The 20,418-nt window shown below is 41.0% G+C and overlaps 1 protein-coding gene across 1 annotated transcript in view; it reads right to left on the reverse strand.

Moving 5' to 3' along the window:
• The window catches only part of LOC104939683 (carbohydrate sulfotransferase 1), a 66,857-nt gene that overhangs the window by 45,513 nt on the left and 926 nt on the right, over positions 1-20,418 (reverse strand). The window contains exons 3-5 of the mRNA XM_027273002.1: positions 18,838-19,051; positions 18,480-18,706; positions 13,775-13,992 (exon numbers count right to left, since the gene is read on the reverse strand). Of these exons, the coding sequence (XP_027128803.1) occupies positions 13,775-13,992; positions 18,480-18,706; positions 18,838-19,051 (659 nt within the window). The remainder of the gene's footprint in view (positions 1-13,774; positions 13,993-18,479; positions 18,707-18,837; positions 19,052-20,418) is intronic.

Genomic DNA, 20,418 nt, shown 5'->3' on the forward strand with positions numbered 1-20,418 from the left:
TAAGGAAAGCATATCTAACAGGTGAAAGAGTTTTCCAGTACTTTACACTTTGATGACCTTTGGCTTGGAGATGCTTTTCAGCAGCTGGGTTAAGTTGTTATATAACAGGCCGCTGGCTGCTGTTGGATCAAAGGCCAGCTCTCATCCTACTTTCCTTTGGTCAGGGGAACCAGGCAGGGATGGCCTTTATCCCCTTGTTGTTTGCTATAGCCCCCAATCGAGCCCCTTGCAGTAGCTATAAGAAATAGCCAAGATATCACTGGAATTCAGTGGTGAGAAAGGATTGAAATAGCCTTATATGCTGATGATATATTGCTTTTTATAACTAACCCACAAAATGCTATACCAGCTGTTTAAGATAATGAATCAATTTAGTAAAATTCTCAGGGTATAAAAGACATTTTTCTAAGTCTGGAGTCATGCCGCTAGGCAACTCATCTCGGCTCATCTCTTGTCCATTTAAATGGTCACCCACAGGCTTTACTTATCTTGGGACTTCCATCACACCATCATTAGAAGCAATGTACAAGGCCAACTTTGAACCTCTGTTAAAGCATGTATGTGACGACCTGGACAGATGGACATCTCTTCCACTGTCAATGATGGGAAGAATTGCTTTACTCAAAATGAATATTCTTCCAAGACTTCTTTATCACTTTCAAATGGTCCCTATTTTATAATAATAAATAATTAGAAGAGTAAAGGCTGGATCAGTTCATTTATATGGAACAGAAAGAAACTACGACTAAAAATGGCCAAGTTGCAAATGTCTGTAGAGCAGGGTGTAGCTGTCCAAATATAGCTCCTATATACGGGAACATAGATTTTGCCTCTGACATGGGATTTAAGATATGGGAGGAGAGGGGGATTTTAACGCTGAGACATATATTTGATAAAGGAGTGATGCTTACATTTGAACAAATCCGACAGAAATATGGTCTCCCCAGTAACTTCTTCAGGTATCTGCAAATCTGCAGCTTCATTCAGAATCAAAGCAGACATGACTTTGACTGCGGAAGATGTGACGTTACTTCTTGATAGAGGCAGAAAGCAGTCTTGTCAGAGATATGCTGATCTCAACTCTGCCAGCAATATGAACTTAGTGATCTTTAATGCAAATGGAATGCAGATTTAAATCTTACAATAGATGAATCTACATGGTTGGAAATATGGCGTTAGTTAGCTGAAGAGCTCTCCATATATAAGAACCAGAGACCCAGTTTAGAATATTACATCGCTTGCAGATAACACCACAGCTCAGAACAAGAATGAACCCAAGTTTGTCTGAAAAGTGTTCCAAATGTCAGTGGAAGTAGGAAGCTATAGGCACTGTATATGGACATATATCCAGTTTGAGGAGTACTGGGTAAATTGTTAGCCAAACTTAATTTGATTGAAAGAAGGCTGCTCAGTAGTCTCACATTTGCTGCTCGGAAAAATATATTGCTTAGATGGATTAATAATGCTCCAGCTACAATAAGGGCTGACACCAAGTGGATATTTTGACTTACTACAATGGAATACTTAACATAAAGATTCAAATGTAAGATGGTTGATTTTTGTAGGATTTGGACCCCTTTCTTTAAATATGGCAGGTAAGAGACTCACAGCCATTGTATTAAAAGGGAGATGATAGATGGCAACGAAGGAAACTGGCTAACTGATGTTTCGGGTCTCAAGGTCGGACATTAATTTACTTTTAATTATTTTTTAATATATTTTAATTTAAAAAAAACAACAAAACAAAAAAAGCATTTCTCTCTAAAATGCACATTATTATCTCTATTGACTTTTCTTTCTTTATTATTTTCTTCTTACAGATATATTGATCGCATCGCCTAGATTATAATATAGGAGGACTGAGCGTTTCCTTATGTATATGTCGTGCATTGTGTTATAATGTCTAATGTTGGCATTATAATCGTGCCTCCCATCACTCAGAGTGATACTCTCACAGCTTTTAATATAGGGAGATAGGATTTTCTCGAGTGTATTGTACTGTCTATACCACACAACAAGTAGTCAGAGATTTGCGTTTGTGGCCAGCTGTTTTGTTGTTTTGTTAGGTGTCAGTGTCAGAAAATATGTACATAAAAATCATTACTAACAAAAAGGGCATTTTATAATAGTGTCACAAAAGTCACCCTACATTACAGTCAACCTCCATAGAGGACCAGTCATCTCAAGGACTACACAAAGGCTGGCTGCTCATGAAAGTTTGCAGTAAAAAAAGTTAAAGAATAGTAGAACAGATGGCCAAAGAGACACTCTGCATGTGCAGTTCATGGTCGTGGATGGCAGTCTGTGTGTTCATTACAGTCAACTGGACGTTGTTTTCCACTTCTTTGAATCGATAAACTATAATGACACTGCCGTATGCTACCATTTTTTGAAATATTGTTGAAATTGTTGTTGAAGCTTCAAGACAGTGTGGATGTTTCCCAGTGGTATTGAATGACTTGGACGAGCGAAAGTAGCTAGGAGACTGCTGAAACTTCATGGTACATTACTGATAACATCAATGAGCACATAATCACAACTTCTATGCAGGGGTGTCAACATAGGCCCAGCCTTTAAAGGGCAACAAAAAGAAACTTTTCCTTAAACCCTTTGCGAAGGATGTGGGCAGATATCCGCCCTAAAAAGTGTAAAGTTGTACTAATCTCCAAACGTTGTATAGAGAGAGATGTGTTTTTTTTGCACTGTTTGTCCTGAGATACGGTGCTGAAGCATGGAGAACTGCAGTCTGTCACACTGTTCTATTCCACTGCGTAAAAAGACCAATCGAAAATAGAGTTTCGGCAGGACTGCAAAGCACGCAACCAAATGAGAAAAATGTTACAGGCAGCAAAGGGATTGAAAAATACATATTTTCATCAAAAAACCCTTTCACTAGACCGTGTAGGGTGTGATTTTTGAGTAAAAAATGCACAAAATTCTACTTTTCTCATACCTAAAGTATGTTTATACGCCCAAATGTTAAAAGACGAAAGTAGAAAAGAAGCTGAAAATTGGTTGTTCCCGAGGGTTAATCATTCTTTGTAAATTGATGGTTCATTAATTGTGATGCGCTTATCAGAATGCCTTGTACTACCGAAAACTACTAATCTGCATCTGAGGACCATCATACATCAAATGTTGTTATTCCACGTTGAAAGTCAAAGCTTCTGATTTGGTTGTGGTTTTTGTATGCTTTCCACGACTTGTTGTTGTTGTTGGTAGTTGTTGTGTGTTTTTGACTGTTTTGTCTGGTCCTGTCTTTTGGTATGTCTGTCATGAAGAAATTAACTAAACACATAAAAAAAAAAAAACAGTCAAAAGTTTTAGCCAAGTTAGCTAACACGAGCGCACTTCACACTGTGCATGTTGTTTTCAGCACTTATTGAGTTGCCATGCTTATTTGGATGATGGGCAATAATGATCGGTTTTTGGGCTAATCCTTAACATCATATAGACTATCCCACAAGCCTTGTGCATGTGGGTGATTGATGTGACACAATGACTTTGAATGAATCATGATAAAAGGCACACAAAAAACGCAAAAACGAACAACACACACAGGACACACAGATTACACAGCTAGGACAGTATTGAATGTTTTTCGATGCCACCGCATAACCTTCAGCCAGTCTGTTTCAGATGGGCCTTGACCAAGATTAAGGAGTCGAGCGCGCGACACACACCACCATGCAGGACTCATGGAAACCACATAGACAATATTATGTTCGCGTGAGCCTTCAGAACACGGATATTGATTATAAGAAAGTACAGGACATTTGGTCCAGATCTGTGTGATTTGACTATGTAACAGTTGATGAAGAAGATGTAAAAATGCGGTATAAAAGGTTGTGAAACGTAAAAAGTAAAGGTTGTTCGGATTCGCAAGCACTGTCTCCTTGTTTGTTTATTTCCATTGGACGTTTTTGGACAATGTTTTCTCCACAACATAATTGGGCGACAGGATGGGATTGGAGAGATGAATGATATGCTGGCTGCATACCCCTTGGGACTGGAGACACTGTAAAACGGCGCCATAAAAAAGTAAGACATTTCTGCCGCGTTATTGCCAGTCTTCACCCAGATCCTAAGTGAAGTAAGTAGTATCAACATTCTCTCCAAAAAAGAATTCCAAGTTAGATGTTTGGATGTACAGCTGCTGATCGAGCTCACTCAATGCAAAACTCCCCCCCCGTAGGGTTGAGAGAATTTAAGAGGGAGAGTACATGGGGTGCCTTTTGTGGTTTTTTAATAAATTAAGGACTCAAGTCAAAATAGCGCATTGGGCTGGTAAATATAAAGATTTGTATTATGTGTGGTTTTGGTGAAGTTTTAAGGCTGCTTTTGTGGGGGATCCCAAGAGGCGTGATCCCTACAGAAACTGAACTACGAGTGAGCCTAAGGTTAGGCTTTGTGTTTTGTCTTGTGTTAACCTGTGTTTTCGGGGATCCTACGTACTTTAGTAAGTCGGTTTCTGGTTACGTGTCGGATCCTACAAACTGACTAAAGTTTGAGTCTAGTTTAGCGAATTTGTGTGTGTTAATCTGTGTTTTCGGGGATCCCAAGAGGGTACAGGGAGTAGAAAATTAGTAACGCCCAAAAAATTATAATAAAATACTAACATAAAAAATTTTATTAAATTAAAAATATACAGTGGATATACAGTGGTGCTGAGGTGCCAAGTGTGTATGTTGGTTGTTCTGAGCAATAGCAAGTAGCATGAAAGAGATTAAAAGTTGTGTGTGTGAGTGAGCGGCCCACTGGAGTGATTTGAGAAGCTGTAGAGTCAGTCCAACCCCACCCCACACCCCCCCCCCCCCAAAAAAAATTCAAATGGACATTAATACGTTTTGGAATAAAGTGCTAAAAATCTTAATCCACATTCACTTAGCTGGGGTGGTGACCTCGGGCACAGGACGAGTTGTTGAGTAAAAATTTAGAGAGTCTGAGTTTGTCATCTAAAAATTATTTACATAAAATTTTATATGAAATTAATGCTTTTCATTATGCGTGGTTGTTTTGAGGACATTTGCTGTTTAAATAAGTTAATGTTGAGCACTTCTGTTTGTTCTCGATTCTGTTCTGATTGTCTTTAGTCATCCATCGTGCTGTTTAGTCCTAGTAAGCGCTCTTCGTGCACTGTGAAGGGACAGAGAGGACAGGGAGGGAGGGACAGGCTACTGATAGGCCGTTGTGGTGGGAACTGATTTGTTGGCGAGCTGTCGATGTAAGTGTGTTCTAAACTTTGGTTGTGATACTGAAGTGTTTCTATCGGGCTGCAGAGAGCGAGCGCTTGTGATGTCATTCCCCCTCCTTCTGCACTCCTAGTCGTTTTAGACAGCCCCGACCGTTGCTGTGTAAGCTGCAGTGATCTCTTTTCCCTTCTCTCCCCTTAAGCATATAGCTGAAGTTAAGTTAATGGTTGAATCGGTGCTCTTGGTTTAAATGATCTGAGTTTTGGTAAGTGTGATTTTTGATCAAGTGAGATTTTGAAGCTGTACAACGTTATTGTGGTTAACTTTGTCTATGTAAGGTGCGTGTGTTCTTAAATGACAAATTTCTGGATTCTGCTGCAAGTCTAAAATACAGTGAAGCTGCATCTATTTTTCTAAACAGGTTTCTTGTGTTAGAAAACATTTAATAAACACATTACAACCGTACGTAGTAAATAAGTAGTACAATAGCAGGTTTACTTCTAGGTTGCCTGTATTATTTCTGATTGGGAATGCTCGACCTCAAATCAGCTTTAAGCTACGATTAATTGAATAAGTTTATGAGCCAGTTGTAACTTTTAATCACAAAATGAGTCTCGCCAGTGAGATCTGGGCTTAAACACCCAAACACGGCAAAAGAGATAGAGAACAGTTCAAGAAGTGGAAAAAAACGTACTAAGGTGATCTCCTGGCTGGCCAGAAGGAGGCACGTGTTGTAGTGCCTGGTGTAAAGCAATGGGCTTCGAATTAAAGACTACAAACCAAAAAGACCAAGAGTAAGAACACGACAACAGAAACGGGAGAAAGAAATTAGGATAGTTAAACTGTTTAAGGATGAAGGAAACCACTACAGGAAAAAGCTGAGGGAGCGTCGCGTCGTCAAAACATCAACAAAAGATAAAAACCATGATAAACCGAAGCATTGTGACTACAAGAAACTGCGTTATCCCATATTTCCGAGCAGTTTGATATCTCTGGAGGCAGTTGATATCTCCGGAGCAGTTGAAATAAGATGAGGCCCTAGGGCTGGTCGTAGGCCATTCCACTCTGGAGCACCCTCAAGAGAAGGTGAACTCAGAACAATCAAAGTGCTCGATTGCTTAGCCGGAGAGAAAATCAGCCATGCAAAGAAGGAGGAGCAGTCCCCTACGGCTTTTGGGATTAGGTCGGGTAATCCAGGAGAGAAATGAGTCGACTAGGATTCAGGATTAAGAGGAAGCGATAAGACAAACTATTATAATTTCCTGGTTTTGGGGGGGAGGATCAGGTGAGGCAGATGTGCATGAGTTAGGCGAAAGACTAGGTTTGAGGAACAGGGCAGGCCCGTCAAGGGAGAGGACAGGAAGTAGAAAAGAGGGAAAAGACTGGGGAGGGAAGCAACCTTTGCACTAAGGGTTCTTTTTTGTTTTTCAAGGAAGTGGAGTGCAGATGAGGCCAAAAACATAGAGAAAGGCAATTTATGAACTTAGGTACTTAGACCTTGTCTATAAAAACCCCAGAAAGATACACTTGCCCCAGGCCAAAAACTCCAATTCTTCTCAAGGGAACAACGCCCCGATTATATTCCATGGCAAACTCTGACTTTGTGGGCTGACCTTAGACTTCCTGATATGCACGCAGGGGCCAGTAAGTGGATTCAAGTTTTTGAAGAAGAGTACTAGGGCAGGATCTCGCTATCGGAACATTAAAGCATTGTGGACACGCACAATCGACGATCCTGCAATGGAAAATATTTTGCGTTCAATGGAATGCATGGATGATTGACCCTAACTCGGATGGAACAGGTCTAACCCATATAGAACTGCCCTTGGGCATCTTTGCGAAAGATGTATCCCGTTCAGGTTGACCCTAAAGCCCTAAAGGGTGAACCACTGACAGACACTGAGAACCCAAGCTGCTTACATTAACCGTCAGTTGAAACGCATGAAACAAGCGACTGAAGAGATCCAGAGAAACACATCCACTGTTAACGGACAATCTTCAGGACCTCTATTTAGAGGCCATGCCGCCCTGTGAAAAGTAGACTCGAAGATGTGGGTGGGGTTGGTATCAAAACTCACAGAGAATTTTGTGACCATGATTACATGCAATAGACAGACACAGGAAAGAGGAGCAGAAGTTTGCAAGAGAGAGTGGTTCAAGGAAAGTCTTCCACTTCAACTAACTGAACTGACCAATAAGAGCAGAAAAAAGTTCAGGATCCCGTTTTGAATATGATGAAGAGCCCAGAGTGGAGCCGTGTTGCTCCTGCAGACGCCGTGCCTTCTGCTCCCCAATTTACTACCAATCTCTGCCCCACCCCCACAACGTCCTCCATTGTTTGTTCCCACCAACGTGGACATTCGCTGGCCTCTCTAAAATCCATGGCTGGCTCCTGATGGTCAGCCCACTCAAAGCAGGACACGCCGGTCCGCCAATCCCTGGAGTGGGCCTAAACATGTACAGGGATGCCACAGAGAATCCTACTGGGGAGGGCCAATTAGCCGTAATGACAACAGCAGCTAATGTCGAGCCAATGTTAGGTGCAAGTAGAAGGCAGTCCAACACCTATGATGGTGTTGCGCAGCAACCTGTGTAAGTCCATGTTATGCTCCAACCTCCCCCAGTCAGGCAAATTTGTCAAGACAGTGGATTCTCGGGACAAATGCAGTTAATTCAGTAACAGCTCCAGTTCAACTATCAATGGTAACGACAAAACCATTTTGCCAATCCTGTATCTGAACACACACCTGTAAATTTGCTAGGGAGAGATGCATTGTGTCAATTAAATAAAGATTTGGTGCTCTCCCCAAGGAGTTTTACATTGATAATCGGGTGTAATTCCAAATGAATGTTTAAGCAGAGAAGGCAACGGCTCTATGGCTGCGGAAATCACAAACCCCGTGCTTAAGGAGTTGGGAAGTGGGGGAACATACATTCGAGCTCAAATTCCAGAAGCAAGAAACGCGCTCAGACTATCCTCCTGTCGGTATACTATGATCCATCCTGCCGCGATTTTCAGTGAAGAATGGCAAAGTGCCACAAAGGCTTGGTCATTGAATTAATAATGGTACATTAATAATTGGAAAAAGAAGGTGCTGCGTTGAATGTAAAGCCAAATTCGTCTCTCTCAAGGTGGTACACTACCAGATCGTACCACATGTCGCCTTGTGTGTTAACAAAAATTTTGGTCAAAAGACTTGATTGGCCCAATGATGAAAGTTGCATCACAGATTAAATGGAGAAAAACTGAGAATCCATTGATCTTCCAATCGTGAAAGCAGGAGTGTTATTTGAAACTCAAAGTCTTTGTAATACGCCGATATTTCCAATATTGAACGCAGATAAATCAATATCATCAATCGGTTCATGATCTCCGAGCAGTGAGTGTGATTCAGGATTGGCCAGCAGACGTTCCAAAACCCTCACACACAAATATCTTCACAGAAGCACAAATTCTTCACAGTAGTGGATTGTGTCTGCTTTCTTCAGCGTTCTATTGGCTGAAGAATCAACGAAATTGTTTGCATACAGAGGTAAAAAACATACATATAACAGAGTCCCACAATGACTAAAACATGGCCTGAATTTGAGGATGTAATAGCCTTTGAAACCATTAAAGAAGAAATGCAAAAGCTCCAGCTTAGCGGTACCTGACTATTATAACACCGTTCTATTTTTATGTTGTCTATCGTTACAATAAATATGCATCAGCAGTGTTAATGCAGGAAACTTGTAGTGGTCGTAAAAAACAGCCTATCTTATTACAGCTCAAACTGATAATGTCGGGCCCAAGGTGGCCACCGTGTCTATCAAGGATAGCCCTCTCCATTATGCATATGAGACAGCATCCACTATTACGATGGGTTATCCAGTTACAGTTATACACACTCAAAGATCACTGAGCTCATTGATCGGGCAAATTTGTGGCTGACCCAGCGCGGGTTACAATATATGTCACTGTTGACTTATCCTGACGTAACGATAAGAAATGTTCAACTATAAACCCTGCAGACTCCTTTCTATTGGGTTTGAGTCACATGACAGTGTTGCCCAAGCGGGTAAATACACAAACTGCGGCCTGATTTGGAGTCCACCCTCTTGTGAATACCGATGTGTCTTACTTTGTAGATGGTCCTTTTTCCGGGATCATCATTCTGCAGGATTTGCGTTATCAAACAAGACTTATGCTCATCAGAGTTCTGCCACCTACTATGCTGCCTTTGGAGACCAGGGTTTTTAAAAAAAAGCAGCGATGGTACTCCAATTCAACACCAGAGCAGATAGGGGAACTCAATCTTAGCTATTGCTGTTCCCAACAAAATCGCAATAATAAAATGCCAGCACAAAAAAAGGTAATGGAGGACCTTTCCTCCAGACTGGATTTGTCCCTGGCTGCTTCTTAACTCTGCCAAATAGACCCTCGTCTCAAAAAACCAAACACTCGACCAGAAGATTTTGCAAACTACAGAACTATATCAAATCTCCCTTCCTCTCCAAAGCTCCTGAAAAAACGTAGTTGCTGACAAATCTTCAGACCAACTTAAAAAACAACAAACCTCTTTGAATAAAAAATTCCAGTTGGTTTCCGATCTGCGCACCACAGCACGAAACAATGGCCTTGGTTAGAAGGTTCACAAATGACCTCTGAAGGCAGCAGACTCCGGCTCACCTTCGCTCCTTGTCCTCCTCGATCTGTCTGCTGCATTTGACACTGTGGACCATACCATACTCCTCAACCGGCTACATCACTCCATTGGACTCAATGACACTGCTTTAAACTGGTTCCACTCCTACCTCACTGACAGAACTGAATACATCTCTTTTGGCAATGCAAAATCCCAGACACACACGGTTACCTGTGGGGTCCCTCAGGGCTCAGTCCTGGGCCCTATCCTCTTTAATTTATACATCCTCCCACTCGGCCGTGTTATAAATCACCATGGAATCCACTGTTATGCAGACGACACACAGCTCTACATCAAAACTGGCACACACCCCTCCCCAAATTCTCCATCACCACCATCAGCCGCCCTGCCATTACTCTCAGCCTGTCTGGAGGAGATAAAGACGTGGATGAATCTCAACTTTCTTCATCTCAACAGTTCTAAAACAGAGGCTATTATTGTGGGTACCCCTAACCAGATCCAGGCATCTTCCATAACCAGCCTCACCCTCTCTGGTCATGACATCCCCCTCTCCTCATCAGTAACCAATCTTAAATTTGTGAAAAAAATTTGTGCTCTGAGTAATGTAAAAAAGGGAATAAAGACACCAGCAGGTCACATTCCAGTGCCAGAAAGTCCATTTAAAGCTGTTTGTTAAAGCTAAGCTTAACAAAATCTGTGCTAGCACAAAGCTAAACTGGGTGGATGCTTTACCACTCGCACTAATGAGCTATCACATGCAAGCAAACAGAGTGACACATCTAACCCCACATGAAATGCTTACGGGTCGACCCATGCCTACACCACAGTTAAGGGGTCCCCATAAGGGACCTCTGCTTGAGCAACTGCAAATGGAGATAAAAGAGTATATGAAACAAATAACTGCCATACACAGATCTATATATTTGCAGGAAAGCTCCAGTCCAGTCTGTTAACAGAGAGCCACGTGGTCCCGGGAGACGAAGTCTATATTAAGGTCTTCAGAAGGAAGTGGCACGAGCCGAGACGAGAAGGTCCCTATAAGGTGGTGCGGACAACGCCAACAGCTGTTCAGGTCGAATGAAGTACCACATGGTACCACCTAAATCACTGCACCAGAGCTACGAGAGCTAAACAGGAAGAGGAAAAGCCTGTTCAAAACAAAAGTGAATCAAAGAGCAGAGATGAACATGATTCACCTGCTGATGCTGATGGTGGCAAACTGCTTGATGGAGATGCTACCCAAGGATCAACCCAAGGAGAAACTGCTTTGGACAGAGGCCGAGAGACATAAATTAGACGAATGTCCATGATGGCAACCATGAAGGTGGCAGAGGCTCAACTGGCACAAGTGGTGGCTGACCACCCTGACTTGTTCCGCAATCCTGAATACCTTGAGAATTCGCACAGTGAATCGATGGACTTTAAGGAGGAAGAGGTAGGACCGAACTTTGGATCAAAAGCACATCAAATGTTTGTGCTGGGGCTGATGCCACTCTGCCAAGGACTTTGAACTGGAGAGAACAATGTGGTGCCATCTGTAGGACTAAATGGACTTTTAGTAATGGATTTATTAATGGACAATTAAGGGTGTGATTAACTGTGTTGTCTCAAGGTGATCATTGTCACACCTTTCCAATTTCACTGAGTTATGTTGAATTCATTTTCTAATCTCGAGATGAGTTTTTCCATTTGAACACAGCAAGCATGATTTATTAATTACACACACACCATGCACACGCACACACACACACATACAGTAAACGTCTTGATTTTGTTTTATTATTACACATTACTTTGATTCGTCTTGATTTTGTTTTACTACACATGACTTTGATTTATTCATGAATCTTGATTTTGTTTTATTATTATACATGATTAAGATTTGTTATTATTACTATACATGATTTTGATTTGTTATTATTACACATGATTTTGATTTATTACTATTACATATGACTTTGGTTTTATTCATAAATCTTGATTTTGTTTTATTATTACACATGGCGTTGATCTATTCATGATATGTATAATCTGGATTCTTGTTTTATTAGATTGTTTTATTTTGTTTGCGATTCTTGCTATACAACACACACACATTTTCTTGCTACACGCAAGTTTGGTTTGTTTTATTCGACTGTGATTTTGTTTGATGTTGTTTTATACTCATAATCTTGTGATTTTGTTTATTGACTTTGTTTGACACATAATTTTAATTTTGTTTTATTCTACATATAATCAGTATAATGTAACCAACAATGCAGGCCATTGTGTGATCGCCCGTGTTAAACATATAATCAAAAAGCGTTTCCGGGGGTCGTAAGGGAATTTTTCCCCAAGTGGGTTTTCGCCCTTACTTGCATTGCTGTGGTGTTGAACTATTAGTTGGGATTTGATATCCCCAGAGGAGGGATATGCGGTGTTCTATGTGACACATATGGACTTTTGAATGGAACATGATAAAGGCACACAAAAAACGCACAAACGCACAAACACACAGACACACAGATTACACAGCTAGGACAGTATTGAATGTTTCTATGCCACCTGATAACATTCAGCCAGTCTGTTTTCAGGTCGGCCTTGACCGAGATTAAGGAGTCGAGCGTGCACACACACACCATGCAGGCTCATGGGAAACACATAGACAATATTAAGTTCATGTGACGCTCAGAACACAGACATATGATTATAAGAAAGTACAGGACGGTTGGGTCCAGATCTGGTGATTTGACTATGTAACAGTGATGTAAGAGTGATGTAAAAATGGGTATAAAAGGTTGTGAAAAGTAAAAGTAAAGGGTGGTTCAGATTCGCAAGCAGCTGTCTCTGTGTTGTTATTTCATTCCCCCTCTCCCTCCCGCTCTCTCTCCCTCTCTCCATCTGTGGACATGTCTCATTAATGCATGTTACTAACCAAACTTCCTGTACACGTGCTCTGTCGTCCAGCAGGTTCTCATGGATCGTAAATGGTAAATGGACTGTACTTATATAGCGCCTTTCTAGTCTTCCGACCACTCAAAGCGCTCTACACTACATATCTCATTCACCCCATTCACACACATTCATACACTGATGGCATTGGCTACCATGCAAGGTGCCAACTGTTCATCAGTTTAAGGATTTAAGCATTCATACACATTCATACACCGATGGCACAGCCTTCGGGAGCAACTTGGTTCAGTATCTTGCCCAAGGACACTTCGGCATGCAGACCGGGGAGCCGGGGGATCGCACCACTGATCATCTGATTGGTGGACGACCCGCTCTGCCTGTGAGCCACAGCCGTGGCTGCTGTTGTGGTCCTACAGGACGTCCACTACGCATATTATTACTGTCATTATTACTACCATATCTGCTACTGTAATCATTTTATCATTCATTGTGATTCATTGTCATTTTGTCAGTCATTGTAATTGTACAATATGTTTGTGTTGATTTGTCCTGTACACGTGACATCCATTGCACGTCTGTCCGTCCTGGGAGAGGGATCCCTCCTCTGTGGCTCTTCCTGAGGTTTCTTCCACATTTTTTCCCTGTTAAAGGTTTTTTGTGGGCAAGTTTTTCCTCACTTGAACTGAGGGTCTAAGGACAGAGGGTGTCACTCCCTGTACAGATTGTAAAGCCCTCTGAGGCAAATGTACTTTGTGACTTTGGGCTATACAAATAAAATTGATTTCATTTCATTTGATTTCATTATGTTTTGGAAGTTTTCTCCACAACATTCAGAGGTTATCAGAGTGCAAACATATAAGTGTTGTATAAACTGGTACACAGTCTTTTATACCACTACTGCTTTATTGATACTTTCTGTTTGGGTCTTTCTGCTGACCGAGAGACTGACATCTTGCCTTGTGAAGGCGATGGATCACAGAAGTTCATTAAGAACTGAGCACTAAGGCTTATACTATGAACAAGTACAATCTCTGTCCTTCTTACCTGAGCAGAATGTACCGCCCTCTGAGCCAGGAAGGTCTGGCCAGGCCGGTGGACACAGACCTGAGGAAGTCCTCACACACTGTGTTGATCTGTCCCAGGTCCAGGTTGTGGGGTCGACGTCCTGTTGCCCTCCACAGACGCCACAGCCGGTAAGTATCTCGAAATGTCTCAATACGAGACGCCAGGATGCCACGTGGATCCCGAACAAGTTGGATCACCTGATGATGAAACATGAGTAATAAAACTTTGTTTACAAAGTCAGCAACAGCACATGTCTCTGAATGTCTTGTATGTGTATGTGTTCAAAGATTTCTGGGTGAACTACCAGTAACAGCAGTAGCAGGAGCAATGGTCATTACAACCTGAGTCTTTGAACATTACTGCAAGTTCATTTAGTAGCACTTGTGAAGATTTTGATTATCACACTGATCAGATGTTCTTCTTTTAAACCCAGATGACCTCACAACTGTTTCAACCATGTAAGACGCTGCTCTAAGCACAGTTAACAAGTGATACACAAGGCAGGGCAGCACATTACAAAGATGGGAATGTTACTCTATGACAATGATGACAAGTCCTGTTCGAAATCTTTTTTTATTATTAGCATTATTATTATTATCCAGTTCCATTATTACCAGCACAAAGATCTAGCGATTACTGAAAGATAACTCTTTGTTTTCCATTTTCCACAAGTAGAATCTCGCGACCGTGAAAGACTATGTTTGTGACCTGTGTCCTGCCAGATGATGAAACACTATGAAACGGGGATTGTTTACTTATAGTAAGGCCTTACTTGCAGGGAACCCATTTAAATACTGAGGATCAAACATCATAGATATCATCGTTTCTTACATTTTTCACACATGAACTTATTTTTTGAAGGGATCTAAACTTTCTTCTGAGTCAATTACTGCATCACTTCAATCCCAAAAATGTAAATGTCAGTCAAGTCAGTGTCTGTTTTCATAGAATGTGATGTTTGTGTTGACTCTTGGAGATCATTAAATCCAATCCAAAGCTTTTCTATCCAAAAGCTTTTTGTTTTTATTCACACCTCCTACAAAAATGTTCTTATATAGATTTGTTTTATATGGACAGACATGAAATACAGTGACAAATTAGCCTTCATTTTTGTTAAAGGTTTTTACTAATTCATGATGATGATTAATCTGCTATATTCAAATCCATTTGCCTGTGCAATAGAACAGTCCATTGCTCTTAAAGCATCACCCAAGATTCAGGACATTACTATAGAGAACAAAGCTTCCATAAATGTTAACAAGCTTTAGCTTTATATAGAAGATCCAAAGCATTTCTAAAAGATGTTGGTTCTCTCTCCAGCTACAAGTTGAATCATTTTCCTCATGTCCACAACTCAGTTTAATCTAGTTAAAAGTGGTACACCCAGCTAGAGAAAGACTATCTATTGGTCCTGCAATGATTCTGGTCCTCAGTGTTCCATACATTTTCCACCCTGTTACATATACCACCACAACCATGGCCACTGCTAATCATATTTGGTGTGCCATCAGACCTCTCGCTATAAACAGTAAAGGAGATAAACTGTCTGTTTGGTTTTAGTTTGCTTTTTACACTCATTACATCAGAGTAAGTTTAACAAAAAGGAGATGATGTCACCACTGTTCTGTGCCTGTGTGTATATTTTGTGTCGATGTGTCTGTACATGTGTTTGGAGTGTCTCTTAGGGACTGCGGTCGTTCTTACTACACATTCAATACCAATTTAGAACTGCATTGATTGGTCATATAACCTTCCCTGTGCTCAGCTGGTAAAGAGCTGTTGAATTCAGCCTCCTCACTCAGTGGTGACACACTGCCCAGTCAATGACCCAGATCAGCTGCATCTACATCTAGAAATCCCTTTACTGAAAACTCTGAAAACTGTCATTATTTCTACCATATCTCCATTACAGTTTATAGTTAGTTGATGATTTGCTGCTGCTGTGCATCTCTCTCTCTCTCTCTGTCTCTCTCGCTCTCTCTCTTTATATATATATTTATGAATATCCCCTTTCTCTCTCTAGCCGCCCCTCTCTATCTTTAACCAGTCGTGGTGGATGACTGTCCACCAATGAGCTTGGGTCTGCCTGAGGTTTCTGCCTGTTAAAAGGAAGTTTTTTCTCACCATCGTCTCCAAGTGTTTGCTCATGGTGGAACTGTTGGTCTCTGTAAATAATATTATAAATACTATATGTAGACCTGCTTATTATGAAAAGTGTCATGAGATAACTTTGTTATGATATGGTGCTATAAAAATTTGATTGAATTAGAAATGATCTATGAATGTGTCTGCTGTCCAGACCACTAAACAAGTTTGTAGTTATTGGTGGGACCTCTCTCTCCACCTGTAAACATTCCTGTACCATTAATACATGTTACTAACTTCACTTCTTCCTCTGAGTTTTGGTGCTCTCACATCTCGCAGGTTTTCATGGATCATGGCTGAACGTATACTGGTAATTGTGGTTTTGACTGCTGCTCTGACCCTGCTTGATACCAGCTACAAATAATATTGACATATTTTTATTACCATCATTATTACTACAGGTAGGTAGCGTTGCAAACAGGAGGAACATTTCTGGTAAATTTCCAGAAACTTTGTGGAAAATTTTCAAAATCAGAAACTCCATGGGAATTAATGTGAATTAATGTGAATTAACTGTAAATTGTGGGTAATTTAAACAGACTGCATCATATCCAAACATAAATCTAAACATTTTGGTTTCTTATAAGCAGATGTGCAAAATAAAACAATCAAGTTTGAATTATTCTATTGAACAATATTATGTAGTCCACCACCTCAATAGTCTCTGTGTGCTCTGGGCTCTAAAGTGTGGTCCAGGTACAGAAATCACCTGTGCAGGTAGGGGGCATGGCCTCAATAGCCCTGCAGTAAGCAGTGTGCTATGTGCATGTGATTCAGGAATAAAAGATGTTCAAGTGTACCTGCATGACATCTGGCTGTTTTAGCCTAGATTATGTTAAAATATATTCTCCCAACTATATTTAAGTTCACTGTTAAGGCCACACAATAGGCTGTGGCAGATGTCGCCCATGAACGAGGTTCTGCTTGAGGTTCCTGCCTCTTAAAGGAAGTTTTTTCTTGCCACTGTCACCAAGTTCTTGCACATGGTGGGAATTGTTGAGTCTCTGTAAACACTATTATAAAGTGTACAGTCTATATGGAAAGTGTGTCTTGTTATCAGGCTGCTCTAATAAGTCTCTTAGGACTTTGCAGTTAATTCAGAATGCTGCTGCACGTGTTCTGACAGGAACCAAGATCAGAGATCACATCTCTCCCATTCTGGCTTCCTTGCATTGGCTACCTGTTAAATCTAGAATAGAATTTAAAATTCTTCTCATTACTTACAAAGCTTTTCATGGTCAGGCACCATCTTATCTAAAAGAGCTCATAATACCTTACTACCCCTCTAGAACACTGCGCTCTCAGGACACTGGGTTCCTTGTGGTTCCTATAGTCTCCAAAAGTAGATTGGGAGCCAGAGCTTTCAGCTATCAGGCTCCTCTTCTGTGGAACAAACTACCTTTCTGGGTTCAGGAGGCAGACACGGTCAACACCTTTAAGAATAGACTTAAGACTTTCCTTATTGATAGAGCTTATAGTTAGGGCTGGCTCAGGTCATCCCATCAGGTCTCTCTCCCTCTCCATCTGTGAACATACATGTCTCATTAATGCATGTTACTAACCAAACTTCCTCGGAGTTTCTGTGCTCTGTCATCCAGCAGGTTCTCGTGGATCGTGGCTGCTGCTGTGATCCTGCACGACGTCCACTACATATATTATTACGTTCATTACTGCTACCATATCTGCTACTGTGGTCATTTTATCATTCATTGTGATTCATTGTCATTTTATCATTCATTGTAATTCATTGTCATTTTATCATTCATTGTGATTCATTGTCATTTTGTCATTCATTGTGATTCATTGTCATTTTGTCAGTCATTGTGATTCATTGTCATTTTATCATTCATTGTGATTCATTGTCATTTTATCAGTCATTGTAATTGTACAATATGTTTGTGTTGATTTATCCTGTACACGTGACATCCATTGCACGTCTGTCCGTCCTGGGAGAGGGATCCCTCCTCTGTGGCTCTTCCTGAGGTTTCTTCCACATTTTTTCCCTGTTAAAGGTTTTTTGTGGGCAAGTTTTTCCTCACTCGAACCGAGGGTCTAAGGACAGAGGGTGTCACTCCCTGTACAGATTGTAAAGCCCTCTGAGGAAAATGTGCTTTGTGACTTTGGGCTATTCAAATAAAATTGATTTGATTTGATTTGTTTTGTCATGAGATAACTTCTGTGAATAGATTTGTTTGGAAATATTTAAACACAGAATACAGAACAAGACTGTCTGATAACACTGGAAAACTGTATTCCATTACATTAGTGTCCAAACTACGTCCAGCAGGCCAACTGCGGCCTGTGGTCCATTTTTAATTGGCCTGCGGCAAATTCTAAAAATATAACTGAATATGTCCCATATATAAAAGTTACGCTTGACTGTGTTGTAGTTCTTTATTTTAACACTAGGCAGAGGTACTGTCTTAAACAAGACAGCTTCTGAAGAATCAACATCAGCTCCCCCCCTACCCGACTTCTACTGGTGATTATATATATATATATATATATATAATGAATATTATTATTATTATTTTTCTACCTTCAGGTTGAGTCTTGGGTCCTCAATCAGCGCTCTGAGGTCATTGATTTGGGGAATCCGGACAGTCTTGATGGCTGCGTGGCGCTTTGTTCTACAGGCATCAGCAGCCAGTGACACATTGAGTGGCCCACATCTCCTCACACACTCCCCCTCATCAGCCAGCACCAGGTTCTGCCCCTCTGGGCCTAAAGGGGCCTCACAGACAGGTGGGGAGCACAGTGACCGGCCTACAGACAGAGCACAACTGTAACAATAATGCATTGCACAAGCTGCTACATGGATAAATCATTATTGTGTTATCAGTGTCATGTGAATGAAAGTAGGACAAGTGGACAAAGTGCTGACATGTGTTGCTTACTAGCTCCTCGTCTGAACAGCTTGTCAGTGGAGTGGTTGGCAGGACGCGGTCGTATGTAACTCTCCAGACTGTTGAGGTGACAGTGGTACAGGGACCTCAGCAAGTCTCTGGCTGCTCCCAGCATCACCCTTCTCTCAGCCAGATTCCGACTCTGTGCCAGCCGAGGAAGCAACGCGAGCTGGACGTGGTACAGAGGCTCAAACAGGTAGAAGACCTGAGATATGAAAAATATCAAAAACAATGTATGACAGTTACAGTGCACTACATGTATATATAAACTGTGTAATGAAGTTTGTAGATGCATTCAACAAAGTTTTTGCCTCATATTTGACTCATATTTAAGTGGGTGTTATCATATCTGACCACTGACTAAACTGTCTGTGTAGGTGTGCTCCAACCCCCAAAGCCCCTAAAATACTGATCATACTCTCTGCAATTTACATTTTGCAATGGCAATTCATCTGAATACAGAATTTGAATGGATGGATGAAGGTCTGAACATGAAAAATACCAGTACTGAGGCAGAGCTGGCATATTTATTAGTGACCATCCTGTGATCGCTGTTAACTAACAGCTAATTCTTGCTAAATCACAAATGATCTGATGAGCTCATTCAAGAGTGTGTATATTGTTTCCATGAAGAGAGTTCTGCAATGACTGATCCCTCCCTCCACCGCAGGTCTTTTAGCATTATGTGCTCATCATATACAGTTGAGATTGAGAGAGGCAGAGTGAACTCACTCACTATGTCTGGTGCTACATAATAAGTGCTGATCTGGACTGGGAGGAAGCTTACTGTGGGCTGTGATGTGCCCAGATTACACCACCAACCCTGCTACGACTTGCTGCTGTGTGAATGCATGCTTATACTGCTGCATTTTCTCAGGCAGTAACCATTATATTTTCTACCATAAATTGTTGTTTTAGTCAGCGGAATGACCAAATATTTGATTAGGTCAGTGACAGAAAGAAATATCATGAAGAATATGAAACCTCTTGTATTTTTTTGGCATTCTAAATAATGTCCAAAAGGTTCCATACTATTGGTGCCATTTTCTATTCAGTAGTGTAAGCTCATATTTAATAGTTATTATTATTTTGATATATTCAATATTTGCATATTACAGAAATATGTAAGATTACATTAATAATTGTGATAATAGATTTATAATTTGTATTTAGTATAATCTGCCTGCATTCAGTTTAATGCTTATAATGTTCCAGAATGAATAGCCAATAAGAACTGACGCTGAGCAATGACGTTATGGAGCTCGCGCATCTGTTGAATGTAAAAGGTTGTGTGTTTGTCATATGTGAGAATGCTTCAGTAAAGACGGGGCGAACACACTGTTTTCTACCGTCGTCATCGTTGTTCAAACTTTAACACGTGTAGACTCGTTCTTTCCGTCTAAGAGTGGTTACTTGTTTGAAACTCTAAGAAGAAACTGTTTAGATCATGACCGGAGACATTTAGCCACTACAAGTGTCAGAGTGTTGTTCATGGGCGGCCTTTCCACGGCGGTTTTGCCTCAGCTTGTTGGGTGAGTGTTCAGCTGGATTGTTCAATCCTTCCAACGGGCA

Source organism: Larimichthys crocea, chromosome XXI (assembly GCF_000972845.2).
Source record: "Larimichthys crocea isolate SSNF chromosome XXI, L_crocea_2.0, whole genome shotgun sequence".
NCBI lineage: Eukaryota > Metazoa > Chordata > Actinopteri > Sciaenidae > Larimichthys > Larimichthys crocea.